The sequence below is a fragment of the Callithrix jacchus genome, chromosome 21, assembly GCF_049354715.1.
Source record: "Callithrix jacchus isolate 240 chromosome 21, calJac240_pri, whole genome shotgun sequence".
Taxonomy (NCBI): domain Eukaryota; kingdom Metazoa; phylum Chordata; class Mammalia; order Primates; family Cebidae; genus Callithrix; species Callithrix jacchus.
Genome location: NC_133522.1, coordinates 38,757,202 through 38,777,503, shown reverse-complemented (window position 1 = coordinate 38,777,503; position 20,302 = coordinate 38,757,202). Strand labels below are relative to the sequence as shown.

The 20,302-nt window shown below is 36.8% G+C and overlaps 1 protein-coding gene across 50 annotated transcripts in view; it reads left to right on the top strand.

The window, feature by feature from the left end:
• SYNJ1 (synaptojanin 1) overlaps window positions 1-20,302 on the top strand; it is an 88,209-nt gene that overhangs the window by 19,316 nt on the left and 48,591 nt on the right. For all 50 annotated transcript variants that reach the window (XM_078358464.1, XM_078358490.1, XM_078358489.1 and 47 more), the window contains exons 3-10: window positions 5,282-5,368; window positions 6,843-7,110; window positions 10,968-11,193; window positions 11,918-12,001; window positions 15,120-15,181; window positions 16,400-16,496; window positions 17,640-17,809; window positions 19,753-19,834. In XM_078358464.1, the coding sequence (XP_078214590.1) occupies window positions 5,282-5,368; window positions 6,843-7,110; window positions 10,968-11,193; window positions 11,918-12,001; window positions 15,120-15,181; window positions 16,400-16,496; window positions 17,640-17,809; window positions 19,753-19,834 (1,076 nt within the window). The remainder of the gene's footprint in view (window positions 1-5,281; window positions 5,369-6,842; window positions 7,111-10,967; window positions 11,194-11,917; window positions 12,002-15,119; window positions 15,182-16,399; window positions 16,497-17,639; window positions 17,810-19,752; window positions 19,835-20,302) is intronic.

The window sequence follows — 20,302 nt, the reverse complement described above, 5'->3', positions numbered from 1 at the left end:
AAAGGGAGAGAGGGAAGAGAATGTGGAACATGTGGGCAACAAAACTAGTCATTTTGGCCGAAGCATGGGAATCAAGGGGAGATTATCAAGGGAAAAAATGATGACGATGATTGTAAAGTATTTCTAAGTGCTGTATTTGATCTCAAGATTATACACATTATCTTATGTAATGTTGTTTAGCCTTTCTTATTTTAAATAATCTCTTTGTTGCAGAAGATTTTCTAAAATTATTTTCTAGAATTAAATTTAACAGAGAAGTGGGGCAGTAATTTAAATTAGGTTCATCCCCTTTCCATCAGGTATTCTTGTGAATTTTATGGAGTCTCATAAAATAAGGAAATCTTTTTCCCCCATTAAAAAATGTACAGGGAGGGAATAACAAGGTATTTATAAGAGTTTACCTTATTAATATCAGAGATAAAAGCTTCTTTAGGAATAAGTATATATACTTTTAAAATTTATTTCTGTTGGTTACGTTGAAAAAAATTTTAATTTTGAAGCAATTTAAAACATACAGAAATGTTGAAGTATGGTACAAATAACTTTTTTCCTCTGGACTTTTTTTTTTGCCCCAGAACTGAGCAGATTCTCTGTACTTTTTTAGAATACGTTGACATGATGCCTATCAACCACAAATGCTTTGCTATGCATTTCCTAGAAAGACATTCTCGTATAACTGTCATAAAATTAACAGTGATGTGTTACTACTATCTAATCCTTATCCTTTCTACAATTTTTACCAATTGCCCCAACAATGTTTTTTATAGCAAAAGGGTCCAGTTCAGATGTATACATTTTATTTTGTTGTCATGTCTCTTTAGTCTCCTTAAATGGAAAAGCTTCTCAATCTTTGACATTTATGGCCTTAAACATGTTGAAGGTGAAAGCCAGTTACTTTGTAGACTGTCCATCACTTTAGGTCTGTCTGATGGCTCCTCATGGGTAGATTCAGGTTATTCACCTCTGGCCAGGAGTATTGCAACAGTGGTGCTGTTTTCTTTTCACTGTGTCTTGACAGATGGCTCAGTTTTGACTTGTCCTCTTACTGTTGGTGTTCACTTTGTTTGTTGTTGTTTAGACAGGGTTTCACTCTGTCGCCCAGGCTGGAGTGTAGTGGCATGATCTCAGTTCACTGCAGCCTCGACTTCCCAGGCTCAGTCAGTCCTCCCACCTCAGCCTCCCATGTAGCTGGGACCCCAGGTGCATGCCACCACACCTGGATAACTTTTGTATTTTTTTTTTTTTTTAGAGATTGGGCCTCATCATATTGCCCAGGCTGGTCTTGAACTCCTGGGCTCAAGCAGTCCTCCTGCCCCAGCTTCCTGAAGTGCTGGGATTGTAGGCGTTAGCTACTATGCCCAGCCCCTGGTGGTGTTCACTTTGATTGCTTGATTAAGGTGATGGTCTGCTAGGCATGTCAGGCAGATGTTTTTTCCCCTTATACTTGTTTTGCCGATTCCTCATGGGACTTTCAGTTCATAGCCTTATAATCTATATTACTCTTATTATTTATTTTGATGTTCAAATTGTCCTGGATTTCACCAGTAGAAGCCCCTTCAAGCTGCCTTCTGCATGTTTGTGACATATCTCCGTTATCCATTGAACACTTCTTTACTTTCTGGCACAATACTACGTTTCAGGCTCATTTCGTCCCTGCCTTTGCCCTGGAATCAGCCATTTCTCCAAGGAATCCTAGTTCCTTTTAGTGGAGAGTGGTATGTAGAAAACAAAGTATGCTAGGTATGTGCATTGCTGTCAGAGTATTGTAGATCCCAGGTCCACTCAATCGATAGAGCTAAGGAGTATATGTAACTATGTGGGTATGTGACATGTATACTTATACCTATGTTTCTATATCTTTTTGTCTTTTTCAGTTTATCTAGAAAACACTGGTAACTCTAATTCCAATCAACACTGTTCTTTCTAGTTTCTCTCTTTCCATTTGTACCTTCTCTAACAGTGAGAAACCTGGCTCTCATTATCCTTAATCATTCCCCATAGATAACCACTCTTCTGTTATCAATGTATCCTCCTCCACCACTTAGGTTCCCTCTTTACTCCACTGGCATTCCAAAACCCTGCCTTCCCCATTCCTCAAGCTCCAACTTACCATGCCAGGATGCCCCTAACATCCCTGGGCGGACAGTCCTCTCCTCAACCTAGTCAGACTTCAGGAACTCATGCCAGGCTGCCCCTCCCACAAAGGGATGCCCCTTTTCCCCCTGCCTCTAGCTTCAGCTTCATGCCCAGGCCATCCTCCTAGTGGCCCGTACTGGGCCTCCCTCCACTCTACCCCAGACCTTGGAAGCATATATCATAAAATAGGGAAACATCTATTGTCCTTCAGATAAAAATATATTTAGGAAGAAGGTAATATTTTCTCTTCTGAAATTGGAAATGGCTGAAGTTAAAAGTACATGTGGCTCTAAGAATATGCACTTTCAAGTGTGTGTTTGTGTATCCTGTTTCCTGAGTCTCAGAATAGAATACAAACATGTAAATAACTAAACTGCAAAGCATTTGTTTTCATGTTTGAATTAGACAATAGTCTAAAAGATGGGCCTTCGTTGGGCCTGAGAGACATATGTTCGTGTATTTGGAGTATAATTAATGAGAAGATTATTATGCATTATTAGAAGAGAGAACATTTTGTTTTGTGGTAATTTAAGTTATAGAATGACTTTTTCTGGGTTTTTTTTTTTTTCTGTTTTCTAAAGGAAGGTGGTGACTTAATGTTAATAATTTATTTTTTGCCAGGCATAGTGGCTCATACCTATAATCCCAGCACTTTGGAGAGGCTCAGGCAGGAGAATTGCTTGAGCCCAGCGGTTCCCAACAGCCTGGGCAACATAGAGAAACTGTATCTGTATAAAATAAAATTAAAAAAAATTAACTGGACATGGTGGCACATGCCTATAGTCTCAGCTCCTTGGGAGCCTGAGGTGGGAGGATTACTTGAGCCCAGGAGGTCAAGGCTGCAGTAAAGTGATTGTGCCACTGCACTCCAGCCTCTGTCTCAAAAAAAAAAACCCAAAAATAAAACTATATTTTCTCCTTAACTTTCTTACTGACTCTTGGCATTTGAACCCAAATGATGATTGTTCCTGAAATGCATATATCTAGTATTTTCTATATTACTGTATTAGTGATGATATTTTAAATGTATATAGCATATAACTTGTAAAACTCTGTAATATTTATCCTGGAAGTCATGCCTTCTGTCCTGAGAGCTATAACAAGTCTCTCTAATGTTTGCTGTACATGTGGTACTCTTAATGAGGCAGTATTTAGAAGGCAATTCTATTTTGATTTATAAAATATAAAGTTGATATTATAATGTTTTATCTTTGGGTTGCTTGTCATGATTAACTATTGTATAAACATAAGATGTAATAATAATGCAAACTCAAGGAATGCAGAATGAAATAATAAATCCCCGTCACTTTAATGGGTTGGTGAAATCTTCTCCGCTCCCTAATTTCATACTGGGTGGTTTGATAAAGGCCCACATTTAATAATAAACATGTTAGAGAATTGCGAAAGTATCAGCTAATTGAGTGATGAGTCATTTAGTCTTAGCCTGTGCTGCAACTAGCAGAGCAAAACTCATCAGAAGCCAGAAGCCAGATCTTCCTAGGAAGAAGGCTTAAGCCTGCATGGTCTGAAAAGAGGCAAAGCAGAAAGGGAAGGTGTGATGTTCTATAGAACTCTGGAGAAGAGATTCCAGGCAAAGCAAAAGATCTCTATTGCAAAGTACAAAGGAGTATTAGGCAAAGCAGTAGGCTGAGAAGAGCCCTTTTGCTGGCAATAAAGATGGACAGGAAATGAGAGAGTCATAAGGATCTGCTTATGTGATTTTCTAATGTGGAACACATCAATATTGCTAAACATCAGGTATCATAGATAAATAAGGTAAAGGAAAGAGGATAAGTGTAAGAGATAAGAAATAAATACCACGAATCAGTCAGCCAGGAGGTGAGTTGAGGGTGGGATGGAGAGTGGAAAAGGGAGAGCAGTAAAGGAGGAAAGAAACCTGGAAGGAAAGAAAGGTATCTTTCTCAAGGATCAACTGTAGACTGTGGGATGTATTATTTGTATTTGTCCATTGAAATACTGATTGTTGGGCCAGGCACGGTGGCTCAAGCCTGTAATCCCAGCACGTTGGGAGGCCGAGGCGGGTGGATCACGAGGTCAAGAGGTCGAGACCATCCTGGTCAACATGGTGAAACCCCGTCTCTACTAAAAATACAAAAAAATTAGCTGGGCATGGTGGCTCACAACTGTAATCCCAGCTACTCAGGCGGCTGAGGCAGGAGAATTGCCTGAACCCAGGAGGCGGAGGTTGCGGTGAGCCGAGATCGTGCCATTGCACTCCGGTCTGGGTAACAAGAGCAAAACTCTGTCTCAAAAAAAAAAAAAAAAAAGAAATACTGATTGTTAACATTTCTTTGGTTCTTTGTCAAATTTTTAATGTGTATTTGCCAAGAGCTAGAAAGGGTTTTCCTTTAAAGTTTCAGGATTTGATTTTTGTTTTTTTTTTCTTCTCGATAGAATAATAGCCAGTCCTAAGAAAATTATTCTGTGGTTTATATACATTAGCAAGATAACGATAACTTTATAGCAGAAGAGATAAGTCAAGGCAAAGACCAGGCTTTTGTCCTTTCAGAATCAGGTTTCTCCATTCTTTTATTTTTTTATTTTTGAGCGGAGTTTCATTCGCTCTTGTTACCCAGGCTGGAGTGCAGTGGCGTGATCTTGGCTCACCGCAACCTCCGCCTCCTGGGTTCAAGGAATTCTCCTGCCTCAGCCTCCTGAGTAGCTGGGACTACAGGTGTGCACCACCATGCCCAGCTAATTTTTGTATTTTTAGTAGAGACGGGGTTTCACCTTGTTGACCAGGATGTTCTCTATGTCTTGACCTCGTGATCCACCCACCTCAACCTCCGGAAGTGCTGGGATTATAGGCGTGAGCCAGGCAGATTTTATCATTTAAATGTTTTGTCAGTTTTCTAAGTGTCAAGCACTATTGTGTCAAGAATAAAACTCTTCTTAGAGTTCAGATCAGTGGAGAGAATGGATTAATTAATAGATGATCCTGGAATAATTTATTAACTCTTTGGGAAGAATACTTATGTTACTAGTTGAAAAAATACTTTATGCAGTACATTTATTTTAAGAATTTTAGATTCAGAAACTTTTGGTTGAAACTCTGGATTTATATTTAGCTAAGTAGAATCTGATGTTTCTGGTCATTTTTCTTAAACTAAAACTTTTTTTGTAGCATCTGCAGAAAAAGAGGCAATCAAGGGTACATACTCCAAAGTACTGGATGCATATGGACTCTTAGGTGTTTTGCGGTTAAATCTTGGTAAGTTTATCATTCAGTAGACTTCATCAATATTTTCATTTCTATTTTTGTAATCCTAAGGATTTGAGAGGGACTACCTATGAATTATTGTAGACTCCATATTTAAACTACACATGTACTAACATCTTTTAAATAATAATTTAGCTGATGTGATAATGTTTGTTCCCGAAAGGCATGCTACATGCTCAAACTCATGTAAGTCTAAGTTCAGAGACAGCTCTGGTTTGACAACTTGAAGAGGTAAGTGTCAGTTGTCAAAAGAGAAAATCAGAACATTTTCCCTTTCATTGCTTCAGTGCATATAGGAAAAAATGTCTTCATGAGAACCACACTGATTTTTCTTGGTTTATAGTGTAAAAGACATCTGTTTTGAATTGAGAAGCTCTCTGCTTGAGCCTTTTTTTGCCACTTTCACCATGAGCTGCTGAGTAATCTTTGCAGTTACTAGTTTATCTATAATTGTGTGGCTCAAAGTATTGCTTCTAGATTGGTACTGGTCCATAAATTACTTCGTTACTAATCTTTGATAAGACAAGGAGCTGCACCATGATACAAATCAACACATAGCTTCTTTCATTGATAAAGTCTTACTAGAAAAAAAAGTCAACTAATCTAAAGGGTTAACTTAGTGATATAGTTGATCTCTATTCTGGCGTAAGCATTCTTTCTCATTTTGAGCTGGTAACAGTTCATGGGCCATACTTTGAGTAGCACTGGCCTATAAAATGGAGATTCGTCATTTGTTATGAATCTATCACATATAAAGCACTGCACTTAGGTGCTTTACCTATTAGTCCTGGGTAAGCCTCACAGTGTTATGAGGTATTTGTTTTAATCTTGTTTTGTAAGAGATGATATCTCAGGTTGCTTATGCTACATACTGAAATTGATCCTGGTAAGAAGTAAAGGAGCCAAGATTCAAGGCTGCTTCTACCTGTGTCAGAGCCCACGCTCACAGTATACTGTTGCTGAATTTCAGCTTTATACTAATTTCATAGGCTTTTTATCACAATTACGTGAAAAAATCTCTATGAAAGTTTTTATAAATCAGTGTTACCAGAGACTTTTGCCCATATATCATCAACATCCTTATCTCACAATAATATGCCATTTTTTCAGCTTTACTATTTGCAAGGAACTGGTAAAAATGAGTGTGAATTCATTCTTATCTGAATTTTCTGACAATCATTAAACAAAAGTAGAGAAAGTAACACATACTTTTTTTATCTGATAAAGTTTTTGTAGCTCAGAGTAAGTTCAGGAACAGTTTCCTGTGAGATTAGCCTGTTAATGTTTAAATGCTTTATTATAGTTAATATATTTTTAAAGGATTTTTTCAACAAAAACATCTAGTAAATGTAAACACATCCATGATAAGTTTAAAATAATCACAATGTCAGGTTTAAAAAATAGAGGTGCATGAAGAAAGTCAAAAGAAATGGAATAGCTTGAAATGTATCTTTGGGTTTTCCAGGTGATACTATGTTACATTATCTGGTCCTAGTCACTGGATGTATGTCTGTTGGAAAAATTCAAGAGTCCGAAGTTTTCCGAGTTACTTCCACTGAGTTTATATCACTGAGAATTGATTCTTCAGATGAGGATCGCATTTCAGAAGTGCGGAAAGTTTTGAATTCAGGAAACTTTTATTTTGCATGGTCTGCATCTGGCATCAGTTTAGATTTGAGTCTTAATGCGCATCGTAGCATGCAAGAACAGACAACTGATAATAGATTTTTCTGGTGAGTTCATTTTTTCCCTTTTGGTGATTTGGGACATAATATGTTCAGCAGTTGTTATGTCTAGAGATAACAAGGGATAGACATTGCTAATTGAGTGTGCCCCTCTTTCCTTCTCTGGAGTCCTCAGCAGAGCATAAAACCCCTGTGTTCCCCTGATCTAGACTGAACTTTCATTTCCAAATACATTCCAAAATATATTTAAAATAGTTGTGTAAATTTAGAAATGAATTTAATTGTAACAAAACTGTGTTACTCATATTTTCTATTCTTGGTTTTGAGATCTTGTCTCTGGCAGTATTCCCTTTCTAAGCCAGCATTCCCTCATTTTTCTAAATTTTAAGGTTATAAGTAGGTGGTCTTGATTCAAGAGCAACAGACTGTGAAGAAGTAGTATACTGGGAGAAAGTCTAGTACTATAATAAGATAGGACTTATGTAGGTAAGTGTGATATATTTCATGATTATGCATAACTATGTTGTATTCTAAGTAGGCACAAATGATGAGCAGAACACTTGAAACTATAATTAGTAGTGCTGTATTGCAGCAGACTAGATTTCTAGTATAGTGGTTCTGTTGTTTACAGCCAGCATTGATGTTGACTTTTTCCCTGATATCATATGCAAATTATATTTTATTCTATTGATACATGTTGTAAGGCCAAAGTTCAGGTCTCTGTGCTCTTGGCCTCTCTTAACAGTTTAGATTCACAGTGTTCCCTCTTGTGTACTTTTTCTCTCACTTTCATTGTCACTTATATAGTCCTTGAGTAGCACATTCAAGTGTCACCCATTTGTCCTAGCTGTCAGAAGACTCAAAGTCAACAACAACTACTTTAGAGCAACAGCTTGGTCACATTGTAGCTCACATGGACATGTTTTGGCCCAGAGTAGTAGCATCAGGAAGAAGAGTGGACAGAATAAAAACAGGATTTAGACCATTATGTGTTAGACACTTGGGTTTAGCAGAGGAAGAGACCATGAAGGAGGGGGAAGGAGAGAGAGGATGCAGGGGCTAATAGGACAGATGACTGGACATAAGTTCCTGTCTGCCCAAAGAGCTAGTAATGATGGAATGTACTTTTGTGTAACATTCAGAAGAAGGCTTCCAAGAATTAAAACCATGTCAACACTACACTTTTTCTAGTGGAAGAGGTTAAAGTTCCTTGAAAAGGTAAATGTGTTGCAGCTGTGCTTAGGGCAGCTGTCCTTACATTTTTTCCCTCCTTTTTACCCAAAGTTTTAGATTAAGAGATAAAAGCTTTCATACAATTATAAGTCCAAGAAGATGCAGATATATTGCCTAAATTTAATCTATAGGAAATGATTTATTTATTGATTATTATTATTTTTTGAGAGAATCTCACTCTGTTGCCCAGACTGGAGTGCAGTGGTGCTGTCTCGGCTCACTGCAACCTTCACTTCTTGGGTTCAAGCATTTCTTCTGCCTCAGCCTCCTGGGTGGCTGGGACCACAGATGTGCACCACCATAATGGCTAATTTCTTTGTATTTTTGATAGAGATGGGACTTTACCACGTTGGCCAGGCTGATCTCCAACTCCTGACCTCAAGTGATCCTTCCACCTTAGCCTCCCAAAGTGCTGGGATTATAGGCATGAGTCACCATGCCTGCCTCATTTTTTTTTTTTTTAAATTCAGTTAAGAGTGGAGATGGGGGCAAAGTCAGATAAAAGAAAGCTTGAAGTTTGTCCAGCAGGAGACAGGTTGAACAAAGGGATGGTTAAATCATCAAAGGTGAATTTTGCTCATTTTACAGTTTTGCTAAGGATTGGCATTCTTGAGCTTCACTTTGTATAGAAATATGGAAACTTTTGGAATTCATTGTACACTTAGTAGAAATATTTTCCAGGATACAACTATGCAATTTTTGTAGCCAAAGAGTGGCAAATACCTATCACAAAACCCAGATAGCTTTACTCATCTAGAAATTCTAAGCTGCTGCCAGTCAAAAATCTTGTATAAATTTAAATGCTAAAACAGTGACACATTGACAGCAAAGAAAAATGAAAATGGACAGCACAGACACTCTGCCTGCCCAGAATGCATAGGGTTTAAGGTCTGTTTAAATGGGGACAAGTAAGTTTCTTATAACTTTGCTGTGGCATAGGTCTCAGCTATGGTGTTTGGACATATTGGGTCACAACCAATTTGAACTTTGCCTCAGACCAACGTGGGTCATATTAAAGTATGGAAGTTTAATCTGATTTTTTTTTTTTTTTTTTTTTTTTTTGAGACGGAGTTTCGCTCTTGTTACCTGGGCTGGAGTGCAGTGGCGCGATCTCAGCTCACCGCAACCTCCGCCTCCTGGGTTCAGGCAATTCTCCTGCCTCAGCCTCCTGAGTAGCTGGGATTACAGGCACACGCCACCATGCCCAGCTAATTTTTTGTATTTTTAGTAGAGACGGGGTTTCACCATGTTGACCAGGATGGCATCGATCTCTTGACCTTCGTGATCCACCCGTCTCAGCCTCCCAAAGTGCTGGGATTACAGGCGTGAGCCACCACGCCCGGCCTAATCTGATGTATTTTTAAAATAAGTAATGGTCATCAGATTTAACATTATCCCTGTAGTAGTTTCATTTATATTCCCATGTGCTTTCCTGGATACATAAGAGAGGTCGGAATCATAGCTGGTTTTCCAGAACTGCATTTTATCTCTATTGCAACCTGTCGTCATCTGAGGGGTAGGCAGGGAGTTGAGGGCTATTGCTGAGTCTTCAAGAGAATGCTACCTTGTTTAAGACAGGAAGAGAAAGAGTATGGATCATTTAAGAAGAATTCCACTTAAAACCTGGAAAACCAAGCTTCAATAGGATAGAAAACTCACTTTTGAATTGATATAGTTTTTCCACTTAACATTTCCTTAGCGGTATGTTGTTAGAAGCTTCTGTATGTGTCTGTGGAGGTCTAAGGTTCCAGGAGACTCCTGAGGGGTAATCAGGGTGCGAAGGCCAACTCAGCAAGCCTCAGTCACAATCTCCACTTCAGCCATAGCTGCTTTTTTTTTTTTTTTTGAGTTGAAGTTTCACTCTTGTTTCCCAGGCTGGAGTGCAATAGAGCAATCTCGGCTCACCGCACCCTCCGCCTCCTGGGTTCAGGCAATTCTCCTGCCTCGGCCTCCTGAGTAGCTGGGACTACAGGCACGCACCACCATGCCCAGCTAATTTTTGTATTTTCAGTAGAGACGGGGTTTCACCATGTTGACCAGGATGGCATCGATATCTTGACCTCGTGATCCACCCGCCTCGGCCTCCCAAAGTGCTGGGATTACAGGCGTGAGCCACCGCACCTGGCCTTATACCTGCTTTTATCTGTATCATAATCATTGGGCTTCCTCATGTTTGAATAAAATCTTGTTTTCTGAAAAAAGTTTGAGCACCAGGCCCCGTCTGTTAACTAGAATGCTAAAAGTTTTTGGAGTGATGCTAAACCCTATGCCTGCACTATCTAATATGGTAGCCACTAGCTACATCTTGCTATTTAAATTTAAATGAATTAAAATTAAGTAGAGCTCCATAAACTGGGGTGGGGACATGCATATGTTATCCTTTTTTGGAACAAGTTAAGTTATAAACACATTATATATAAAGACATAACAGAAATGGGCCACAGAAACTAAAAACACCAAAGTACTACTTTTTTGTGGACCATAGATCACATGTTGAAGGATCTCATTGCATAGCCCCATCTTCTGATCCCTGGCATGGTAAATGTAAATGAATTGATTTGGTTTTTATACCTTTAAATTTAATAATATTAATGTTCCAGGAGATAATTTTAAAAGTCATACTTTGTTATTTAGTATTCCATGAACTAATGATTTATTTCTTTTCCTGTTAGGAATCAGTCTTTGCATTTGCATCTCAAACACTATGGTGTGAATTGTGATGACTGGTTATTACGTCTTATGTGTGGAGGTGTAGAAATCAGAACAATTTATGCTGCACATAAACAGGCAAAGGCTTGCCTCATTTCAAGATTAAGCTGTGAACGAGCTGGGACCAGGTTTAATGTTCGGGGAACAAATGATGATGGTCATGTTGCCAATTTTGTAGAAACAGAACAGGTATATATAGTGTTTTATATTTCTTAATTAATGTATTATAGGAGAGGCGCAGAAAATACTAGAATAACAGATTTTTATTTGATTCAGAACTTATTTTGATATCTATTAATGTTGTTTTATGATTGTTCTTGGTTACCTATGGGCCTTAAAAAAAAGGCTTCCTTAAACCTTAGTTTGGTATTACTCTTCATATAGGTAACAAGATGTCACTAATGACATATTCAATGTGGTATTGAATTTTAAAATCCTCAGTTGTAGAGCTAGACAACTTGCTTTTTATTTCTGTGAAGTTAAATTAAACCTGGCTCTTAATGGCAAATATATATACTGTCTAAAAATCAGAAATTATGATACTTTGGCTATGAAACTCTATGATTATAAATTCAGGCCATGAACCCAGCCCAACTCGGATCTTCAAATTAGGTTGTAAGGAGCTAAACAAGATGAAATATAAAGATATGTGTGTAAAATACTAAGATTTAAAAGGAATTCATTTTTAAAAGTTGTGAATCCTATGTTTATATTTTTACTAATTCTTTTTTGGTTAACATCACTAACAGAAAAAGTCACATTTGTTTAGTGGCCTGTTTTGGACAATTGTATATGAGAGCTAGATCATAAACTATAACTAGTATGCAACAGATTTTAGTAAATTTGTTTTTCTACAAATGTAGCAACCTTTACATGGAAATAGTTTATACATTATGTTTTTTTGTTTTTGTAGGTTGTGTACTTAGATGACTCTGTTTCTTCCTTCATACAAATCCGAGGATCTGTTCCATTGTTCTGGGAGCAACCAGGGTTGCAAGTATGTGTTTGACATTTAGTTTTTATTTTTATTTTTTGAAAAATTTTTATATTTTCTAAACTTTCAGGATAGTTTATTAAGTCATTGATAGTTCCATTATTTCCTCTAATAATGTTAACTATATTTACAAATAAGGATCTGAGTACAAAGTTTCTGGGATTATCTTAGATATTTTTTCTTTTAATGCTCTTTCAAATAGTCATTGAAATTCAGCTGCGTATTTAGTATTAAAAATTTTCAGGCCTTTATAGCACATTGATTTTCAAAGTGATTTCATATTTATTATTTTCTTATCTTAGTATGTAACCAGTTAGTCTATTTAGGCAAAAAGTGTAGTAGATAAAACAAAGCCTGGGAAACCAGACTTCTCAGTTGGGATCCTTACTCTATCACTACTAGCTGTGTGATCTTGGGCAAATAATTCAACCCTTCTGTGTCTCAGTTTCCTTATCTGTATGATGGGAATAATATGAATAGTACCTACTTCATAGGGTTGTTGTAAGGATTAAATAAAAAGCGCTTAGAATAGCATCTAGCCCCCAGTCAGCACCATGTAAGGGTTAGCTATTATTGACATTTGATTTTTTTTCAAAATTCATTAGTCCTTAAAGCATGTCATATTTACTTTAGGCCTCTGGGTATGTATAGTCTAGTAAGTTTGGTGCCTCAGCCTATAGTACTGAGAAAAGGGAACGAAAAAAAAATCCTGCTTCCTTTATTTGACTGCTGGAACTCTTATATCATAGAATGGTTATTATGGAGAAAAATTACAGACCACTTGAACTGTTTTAGTAACATTTTATTTAAGAGAGCCCAAGAGTTAACAAGGATTAACACTTGTACTGCTCTGCAAAAATTCTTGAATTCTTGTCAAGACTAGATTTCTTGTCTTTGTAGAGATAACTTAAATAGATATATCTTTCCCTAAATCTCCCTTGGGAGAGAATCTCAGCAGAACCCCATTTCCCCTAAGCTTTCATGATCAACAGTGGGTGTTTGGAGGATTTGCTTTTAGAACATTGCTGAAACCCTGATATGATGCAAGTTGAATGCTTTTGTTTAGGGGCAGGCTAGTGTTAGAGCTTCTAATAACCAGTTTATGAGCCCTATGTTACACTGTTTTCATGTTATTTTATTATTTAATTTCTATTTATTTATTTAAGACAGGGTCTCACTGTGCCACCCGGGCTTGAGTGCACTGCTGCAGTCATGGCTCACTGCAGCCTCCATCTCCCAGGCTCAGGTGATCCTCCCTCCTCAGCCTGCCGCGTAGCTGGGACTACAGGCGTGTACAGTTGTTTTTTGTAGTTACAGGGTCCCATTATATTGCTCAGGATGGTCTTGAACTCCTGGGCAAACAATCCTCCCGCCTTGGCCTCCCAAAATGCTAGGATTACAGGCCTGAGCCACAAAAAAAAAATAAAAATCATCCAGGCATGATGACATGTATCTGTAGTCTCAGTTACTCAGCAGGCTGAGGTGGGAGGATCCCTTGATCCCAGGAGGTTGAGACTGCAGTGAGCTATTATCGCATCACTGCACTCCAGCTTGAGTGACAGAGTGAGACCTTGTCTCTAAAAACATAAAAACAGAAATCTAATCTATTCTAGCCATTATATTGCTGTGAGAGCTGTGATACATAACTGGATGTATATATGTGTTAGGGAACTGAGTGGTGGAAAACAACCACAGGTATTACTTGGAAGACATGAAAAGCATATGTTTTTCACCATATGTACAATTGTAGTACTATACAAGATAAGCGTTAATCAATAAACAAAATTCTAAGTCTTGAACTTGTATAGAGTTATAGGCAGTTAATCTGGGATTACTCCAAAGGAAAAGTATCAACTTCTGAGTTTTCTGCAGTTCGAAATGCTTAATGTCCTGGGACATATATGTTTCAAATTTTAAACTTTTATGAAGATTATTAAGTACTACAAAATGAAATTGAATACAGATTTGAAATTAGATTAATTGATTTCTTATTTAAAAATTAAAGAGAGAATCCCTTGGTTATCAGAACAGTCATTAGATTATCTAACTTAGTGCAGTGAGGGTTATAATAATGCTTAATGACTGATACTGTACTGTTAATTCAGTTTTGGAATTGGATGATCATATTTATTTTCTGGTTTAATTGTCAAACTGCATGACTGATTTGACAACCCTCCTTCCCCACCCTCTTTAAAAGCACTTTGTTCACAGTTTAGCAAGAATGAATTTTGGGCAACTTTTTTTTTTGCCCCACCTCAGTGATCCTTGTTCTGATTGGACAACCTTCATGCCAGAGTCTCAGAGAGAAATGTTTAAATTGAAGTTTGGGGAAATAATCTGGTCTCACCCATATATTTTTTTCTTGGCATGTTACATCTTTGTCAGTTATGCCTCATCTCTCTGCTACTCTTCTATGTAAGAAAATAAACATTATAGCAATATACAATAGGTGGATATTTTCTATCTTGTTTAATTTGCTTAACCCAAAATTCCTGATTCTGCAAAGTGTGCAGTTACTATAGTCAACTATAGTAAGGTTGACTTGGAAAGTCTGCTTTTCGAGGAAGGAATGATATTCTCAATTTGGTGAAACTGGTGAGGGAGAGTTGAAGAGTATTCAGCATAGCAGAGAAAAAACACATATACATTTATACTGGTAGGTAGCTTGGAAGAACAGGAATTTAGATTAGAGACATAAAATTTCATCTGAATCTCTTTCAGAATTAGTTATATTGATCTCAGAGGGCAAGTTATTTTTCCTGTTGGTATTTCAGTTTTTTTAAATTACCCCAAATGGTAATACTATCTGTTACACAGGGCATGTAGTTTGAGCTTAAAAGAAAGTAACATATATGAAAGCACTTTTAAAAATAGTTTAAATCAATAAAAATTCCTGTTAGTTTAGGAGTATTTCATAATGATGTAACTTGTAGTTCTTTTTTTGATGAGGTTGTTTTTTTAAAAAAAAATAAAGAGGGGGGTTAAACGCATATCATGAATGAAAGTTTTTTTGATTAACAACTGTGTGTTTAGCAAAGAAATTGTTAAATAGTGTAAGCAGTGATATTTCTTTCGTCTGTATGTTGGTTTTTGGTTTGAAAATATATTTTTCTTGTTTAAGGTGGGATCTCATCGTGTCCGTATGTCAAGGGGATTTGAAGCCAATGCACCTGCTTTTGACAGGTAAGACAGTTTTTCCATAGTGCTTTAAATTTTGTTATTGCTAAGCAGTGGGACTACTTATATTTACTGATTTATTTCAGACTTTTTTGCCTTTAAGTCAAATTCCTTCTGACTCCTAATTCAATTGGAAGACAATGACACCTAGTGTTATGACTTCTGGGTGGCAGTGCTGGAAGTGTGGGTCTTGATCTCTTGGCCTTAAAACTTCCTCTGTGGGCGCATTGTCCAGTATAGCAACCACTAGCCACATGTAGCTGCTGAGCACTTGAAATGTGACTGGTCCCAGTTGAGATGTGCTGCAAGTATAAAATGCACACTAGACTTCAAAGACTGCCTTAAAAAATAACAAAGAATGTAAGGTATCTCATTAGTACAATCATGTTAGGTATACTCAGAGTATTGGTTCTACCCTCACACACCAAAATCTGTGCATACTGAAGTCCCACAATCGGCCCTGTGGAACCCATGCTTATGAAAACTCATCATCCATATTCATAGGTTTTGCATGCCAGGAATACTGTAGTTTTGATTCTTGTTTGTTTGAAAAAAATCCATATATAAGTGGACCTGCAGAGTTCAAACCTGTGTTGTTCAAAGGTTAACTGTAGTTGTTTTATATTGATTACATGTTGAAATGATATTTTAGACATGTTGAGTTAAAATATATTTAATTTCATGTTTATAAATGTGCTTTCTTGAAATTTTAACATTATAGGCGTGGTTTATGTTATATTTCCTTTGTGTGGCATTACTCCACATAGCTTTTGGAATGGTTAGAAGCTGGAAAGAAAAAAGACTCACATGTGGGTCCCATTTTTCTGAAGACTGGCTAGTGAGGAGGTCCCTCTGTATACTCACAGAGCTTGTGATGTCCTCACATGTGAGCTGCAGCCCTTTGCCATCTGACCTAACCACCTTCCCAGCCAAGCCAATAGCTGGTACCTGTCTTCTCTGGTGCCAGCCTCACAGAGTGGGCAGAAGCTAGATGCCTCCACAGTTCTGGCAGGGGTGGGACTCTGTACCCATAGCTCAGAGAGGAAATTGCATTCATGAGTTTTTGTAAATTTAGCTTTGAGACCATGTACAATGAATTTGCACCCAGTTTTCCAATTGTGTGTTTAAAATACTGCCATATAAGTTCTATTTAATAATGGATTCTTGTTTATTGAAAAAAATAGGCTTCTTATTTGACATGTGCTTATTTCCTTTTTTAAATAGGCATTTTAGAACACTTAAGAACTTATATGGTAAACAAATAATAGTAAATTTGCTCGGATCTAAGGAAGGTGAACATATGCTAAGTAAGGCTTTCCAGGTAAGTATGGTCATTTCTTATTTCATTCTGGCCCATGGACACCTAGAATGGTATTTAAAAAATAAGATAATATAGTAATCAAATTCTTCCAGGAAGTAAATTATTTCCAAGAAAAAGATTGGGTACTTGTTGGAAATTTTATCTCTTTGGGTCTGTTAGGAAACAATTTAGGCTGATGTTGCTGAAATTGAGATTCTAAAAAGCTTTCAAGGCAAATGACCTGCTTTCTAATCTGTTTTTTTATATTGTAGAAAAACAGAAAGATACCCTCCTTGCCAAAAATGTTTATTCCTCACTAGTAGAGAAATATCAGTTTCCTTCTTTATCTGTTCATTGCTTTGCCTGCTTCCTAGAATGGTAGTCATTGTTTTTAACTTATGAAATTGTGAATAATACATTTATTTACATGCAACACTATACCTTCTTGTATCGATGAGAGAAAACTTGAGAATTTCATGTCAAAAAGAACCCCAAAATTGCCTGACTTGTAAAGAAAAAATATTTTAATAAGAACTTGCTGAATTAATAATTAATATATATTATGGTGTTACCTAGATTAGAACCTTAAGATCATTGGAAAAAATTTTCTAAAGTTCAATCTCCTAAGTCCAAAAGTATGCTAATTACATAGCTATTTTTTAACCTTATGAAATAGTTATTGTTAATAAACAGATTATACTTTACAGAGTAAAATGGTAAACTTAAAAAATACTTGTCTGTATTGAATGAAGTTGTAAAATATGACTTTCAGTCTTTGATAGGCTTTGTCTTAAATTAGGTAACTTTGAGATTCTATAATAGTATAAGACGCTATTAAATTTGTGTTGTAAAAATAAAATGCTGACAGTTGGAAATAATTTTTTATTTCCTAAACCAGATGAAAATATTATTTAAGTACCCGGATGTTAATTATGTCACCTAATCTCTCAGGGATAGTATGTGAGGCTTTAGGAAAAAGATGTCATTAGATATCCTCAAGTGATTTTCCATTTTACTGCCAATGTCAGTGAAATGTGGGATTAGTGAAATCTCAAGGAACCATGTTGGGTTTTAATTTTAAATGTAAGGTTTTATTTGTAATGCCATATTGCTAAAATCTTATTTAGTTAACATTTAGATGAATATTTGCCTTTTTACTTTCAGAGTCATTTGAAAGCTTCTGAACATGCTGCTGATATCCAGATGGTGAATTTTGACTATCATCAAATGGTTAAAGGAGGAAAGGCAGAAAAATTACACAGTGTTCTTAAACCTCAAGTCCAGAAGTTTCTAGATTATGGATTTTTTTATTTCAATGGAAGCGAAGTTCAAAGGTTTGACTGCTCTGTTTCTCAGTTCTTTGAATTGGAACATTGCTATAATTAAAAATTATTCTTAATGTTGAACTCTTTTTTTTTTGAGACAGAGTTTCACTCTTATTACCCAGGCTGGAGTGCAATGGTGCGATCTCAGCTCACTGCAACCTCCGCCTCCTGGGTTCAGGCAATCCTCCTGCCTCAGCCTCCCGAGTAGCTGGGATTACAGGCACGCGCCAGTATGCCCAGCTAATTTTTTCTATTTTTAGTAGAGACAGGGTTTCACCATGTTGACCAGGATGGTCTCGATCTCTTGACCTCGTGATCCACCCACCTTGGCCTCCCAAAGTGCTGGGATTACAGGCTTGAGCCACCGTGCCCGGCCTAATGTTGAACTCTTAAATTTTATTTTTAAAATTAAAATTTATAATTAAATAAAATATTTTTTAATTCTTTTTTTTTTTTTTTTTTTTTGAGATAGGGCCTCACTTTGTTGCTGAGGCAGGTGTGCAGTGGCACAGTCAGCTCCCTGCAGCCTCTGCCTTCTGGTTTCAGGAGATCCTCTCACCTCAGCCTCCTGAGTAGCTAGGACTACAGGTGTGTACCACCACACCTGGCTTTTTTTTTTTTTGGTAGAAACAGGGTGGGGGGATCTCCCTATATTGCCCAGGCTGGTCTCAAACTCTTGGGCTTCAGCGATCCACCTGCCTCAGCCTCCTAAATTGCTAGGATTTCAGGCAGGAAATATCTCACCCATCCTATACTTGATTTTAAACTTGTTTTTCTTCCTTTCTTTAGAATTCACCAAATAATAATGAGAGGTTACATTAGTGACACATTTTATGGAGCAGGCAGTGTACTTAAGTCTTAACATGTATCAATAACAATTAGAGGGATAGGTTCTTTTATTATGCCCATTTATATCTGCTGCAAGTCTCATAATTAACAAGTGTTAGAACTGGGATTCGTCTGGCTCCATACTTCATGCTGTTCTATATGAAACTGTTTTGCTTCACTTTTAAAACTTATGTTTTAATATTTCTTGATGTCAGTAAAAACGATTAAATGCAAACAGAAGTAAAAGACATTATTTACTATCTGCTTTAGTATAATTTAAATATTCAGTTTTTGCATGTGAAATAGAGGAGAAAAGTAAATGTTAAAAGAGTTAAGTTAAAAAAAAAAAAGAGTTGGGCCAGGCGCGGTGGCTCACGCCTATAATCCCAGCACTTTGGGAGGCCGAGGCGGGTGGATCACGAGGTCAAGAGATCGAGACCATCCTGGTCAATGAGGTGAAACCCCGTCTCTACTAAAAATACAAAAATTAGCTGGGCATGATGGTGGGCGCCTGTAGTCCCAGCTACTCAGGAGGCTGAGGCAGGAGAATTGCTTGAACCCAGAAGGCGGAGGTTGCAGTGAGCCGAGATCACGCCATTGTACTCCAGTCTGGGTAACAACAGCGAAACTCCGTCTCAAAAAAAAAAAGTAAGTTTAGAATACAGGTTAAGGGAAATGTCATTGCACAAAGCTCAAATTTTTAATTTTTCAATTTATATTTTATTTAGCATTAATGCTGTAGACACAGTCATTAGAGATAACAGATCTTAGGTTTAAAAAAAAATGTGTTCCATAAATACTTTTCTTTTATGTGCAAAGAAGTTGAGAGCATAAATCTGAATGTATATTTAGCTTCTAATTGTTGGGCCAATTAAAAATAAGTATGTGATAGATATGTAATGAAGAATATGTGACAAAATATTAACGGTCGTTAAATTTAAATGGTGGGCATATGGATGTTCACAATCTGTTTCTTAATTTTTTTTGTATATTTGGATATTTGAAAACTGTAATAAAAGTTGGAGAGGGAAGGTGGGTGCTACATTTTAATTACCTTGATTATTCACAATTTTTTTTAGCTTTATTTTTGTTCCAAACTAGATATTTGACCTTATTGGTTACAGATGCCAGAGTGGTACAGTTCGAACAAACTGCTTGGATTGTCTTGATAGAACAAATAGTGTGCAGGCATTTCTTGGCTTAGAGGTAAAAAAATAAATTAAAATGTTTGTGCCTTGTATCATATACCTCTTTAAGTGCTTTTGTAATACATATGTTTCTTATTACTTTTCAGAATATATATATAATGTTATGCTTCATTTTTTATTTCTAGTCTGTCTCTTTTTTTTGGCCAAATTTTCTTTTGATTTAAATATTTCCTTTACCTGATCTTCATATTCTCTTTAGGTAGCTGTGTAGCTATTCTTGTTGTTCCTTAATTCTCCCATTTTTAAATCTGCTATTTATACTATTTCAACAATTTTTTCCCTGTCTTTTGGAGGAAATATATACGTGTGGGGCAGAAGGGGGGTTTATGTGTGTATTTGGCCTTTTATTTTCTGTGTTGTCTTTTAAAAATCTATTTTAGGATAAGAGTCTATTTTTACATATACAATTCTATAGGACTATATTTTTGACAATTTGTAACCCAATCCAGTTTGTTTGGTATTTTCA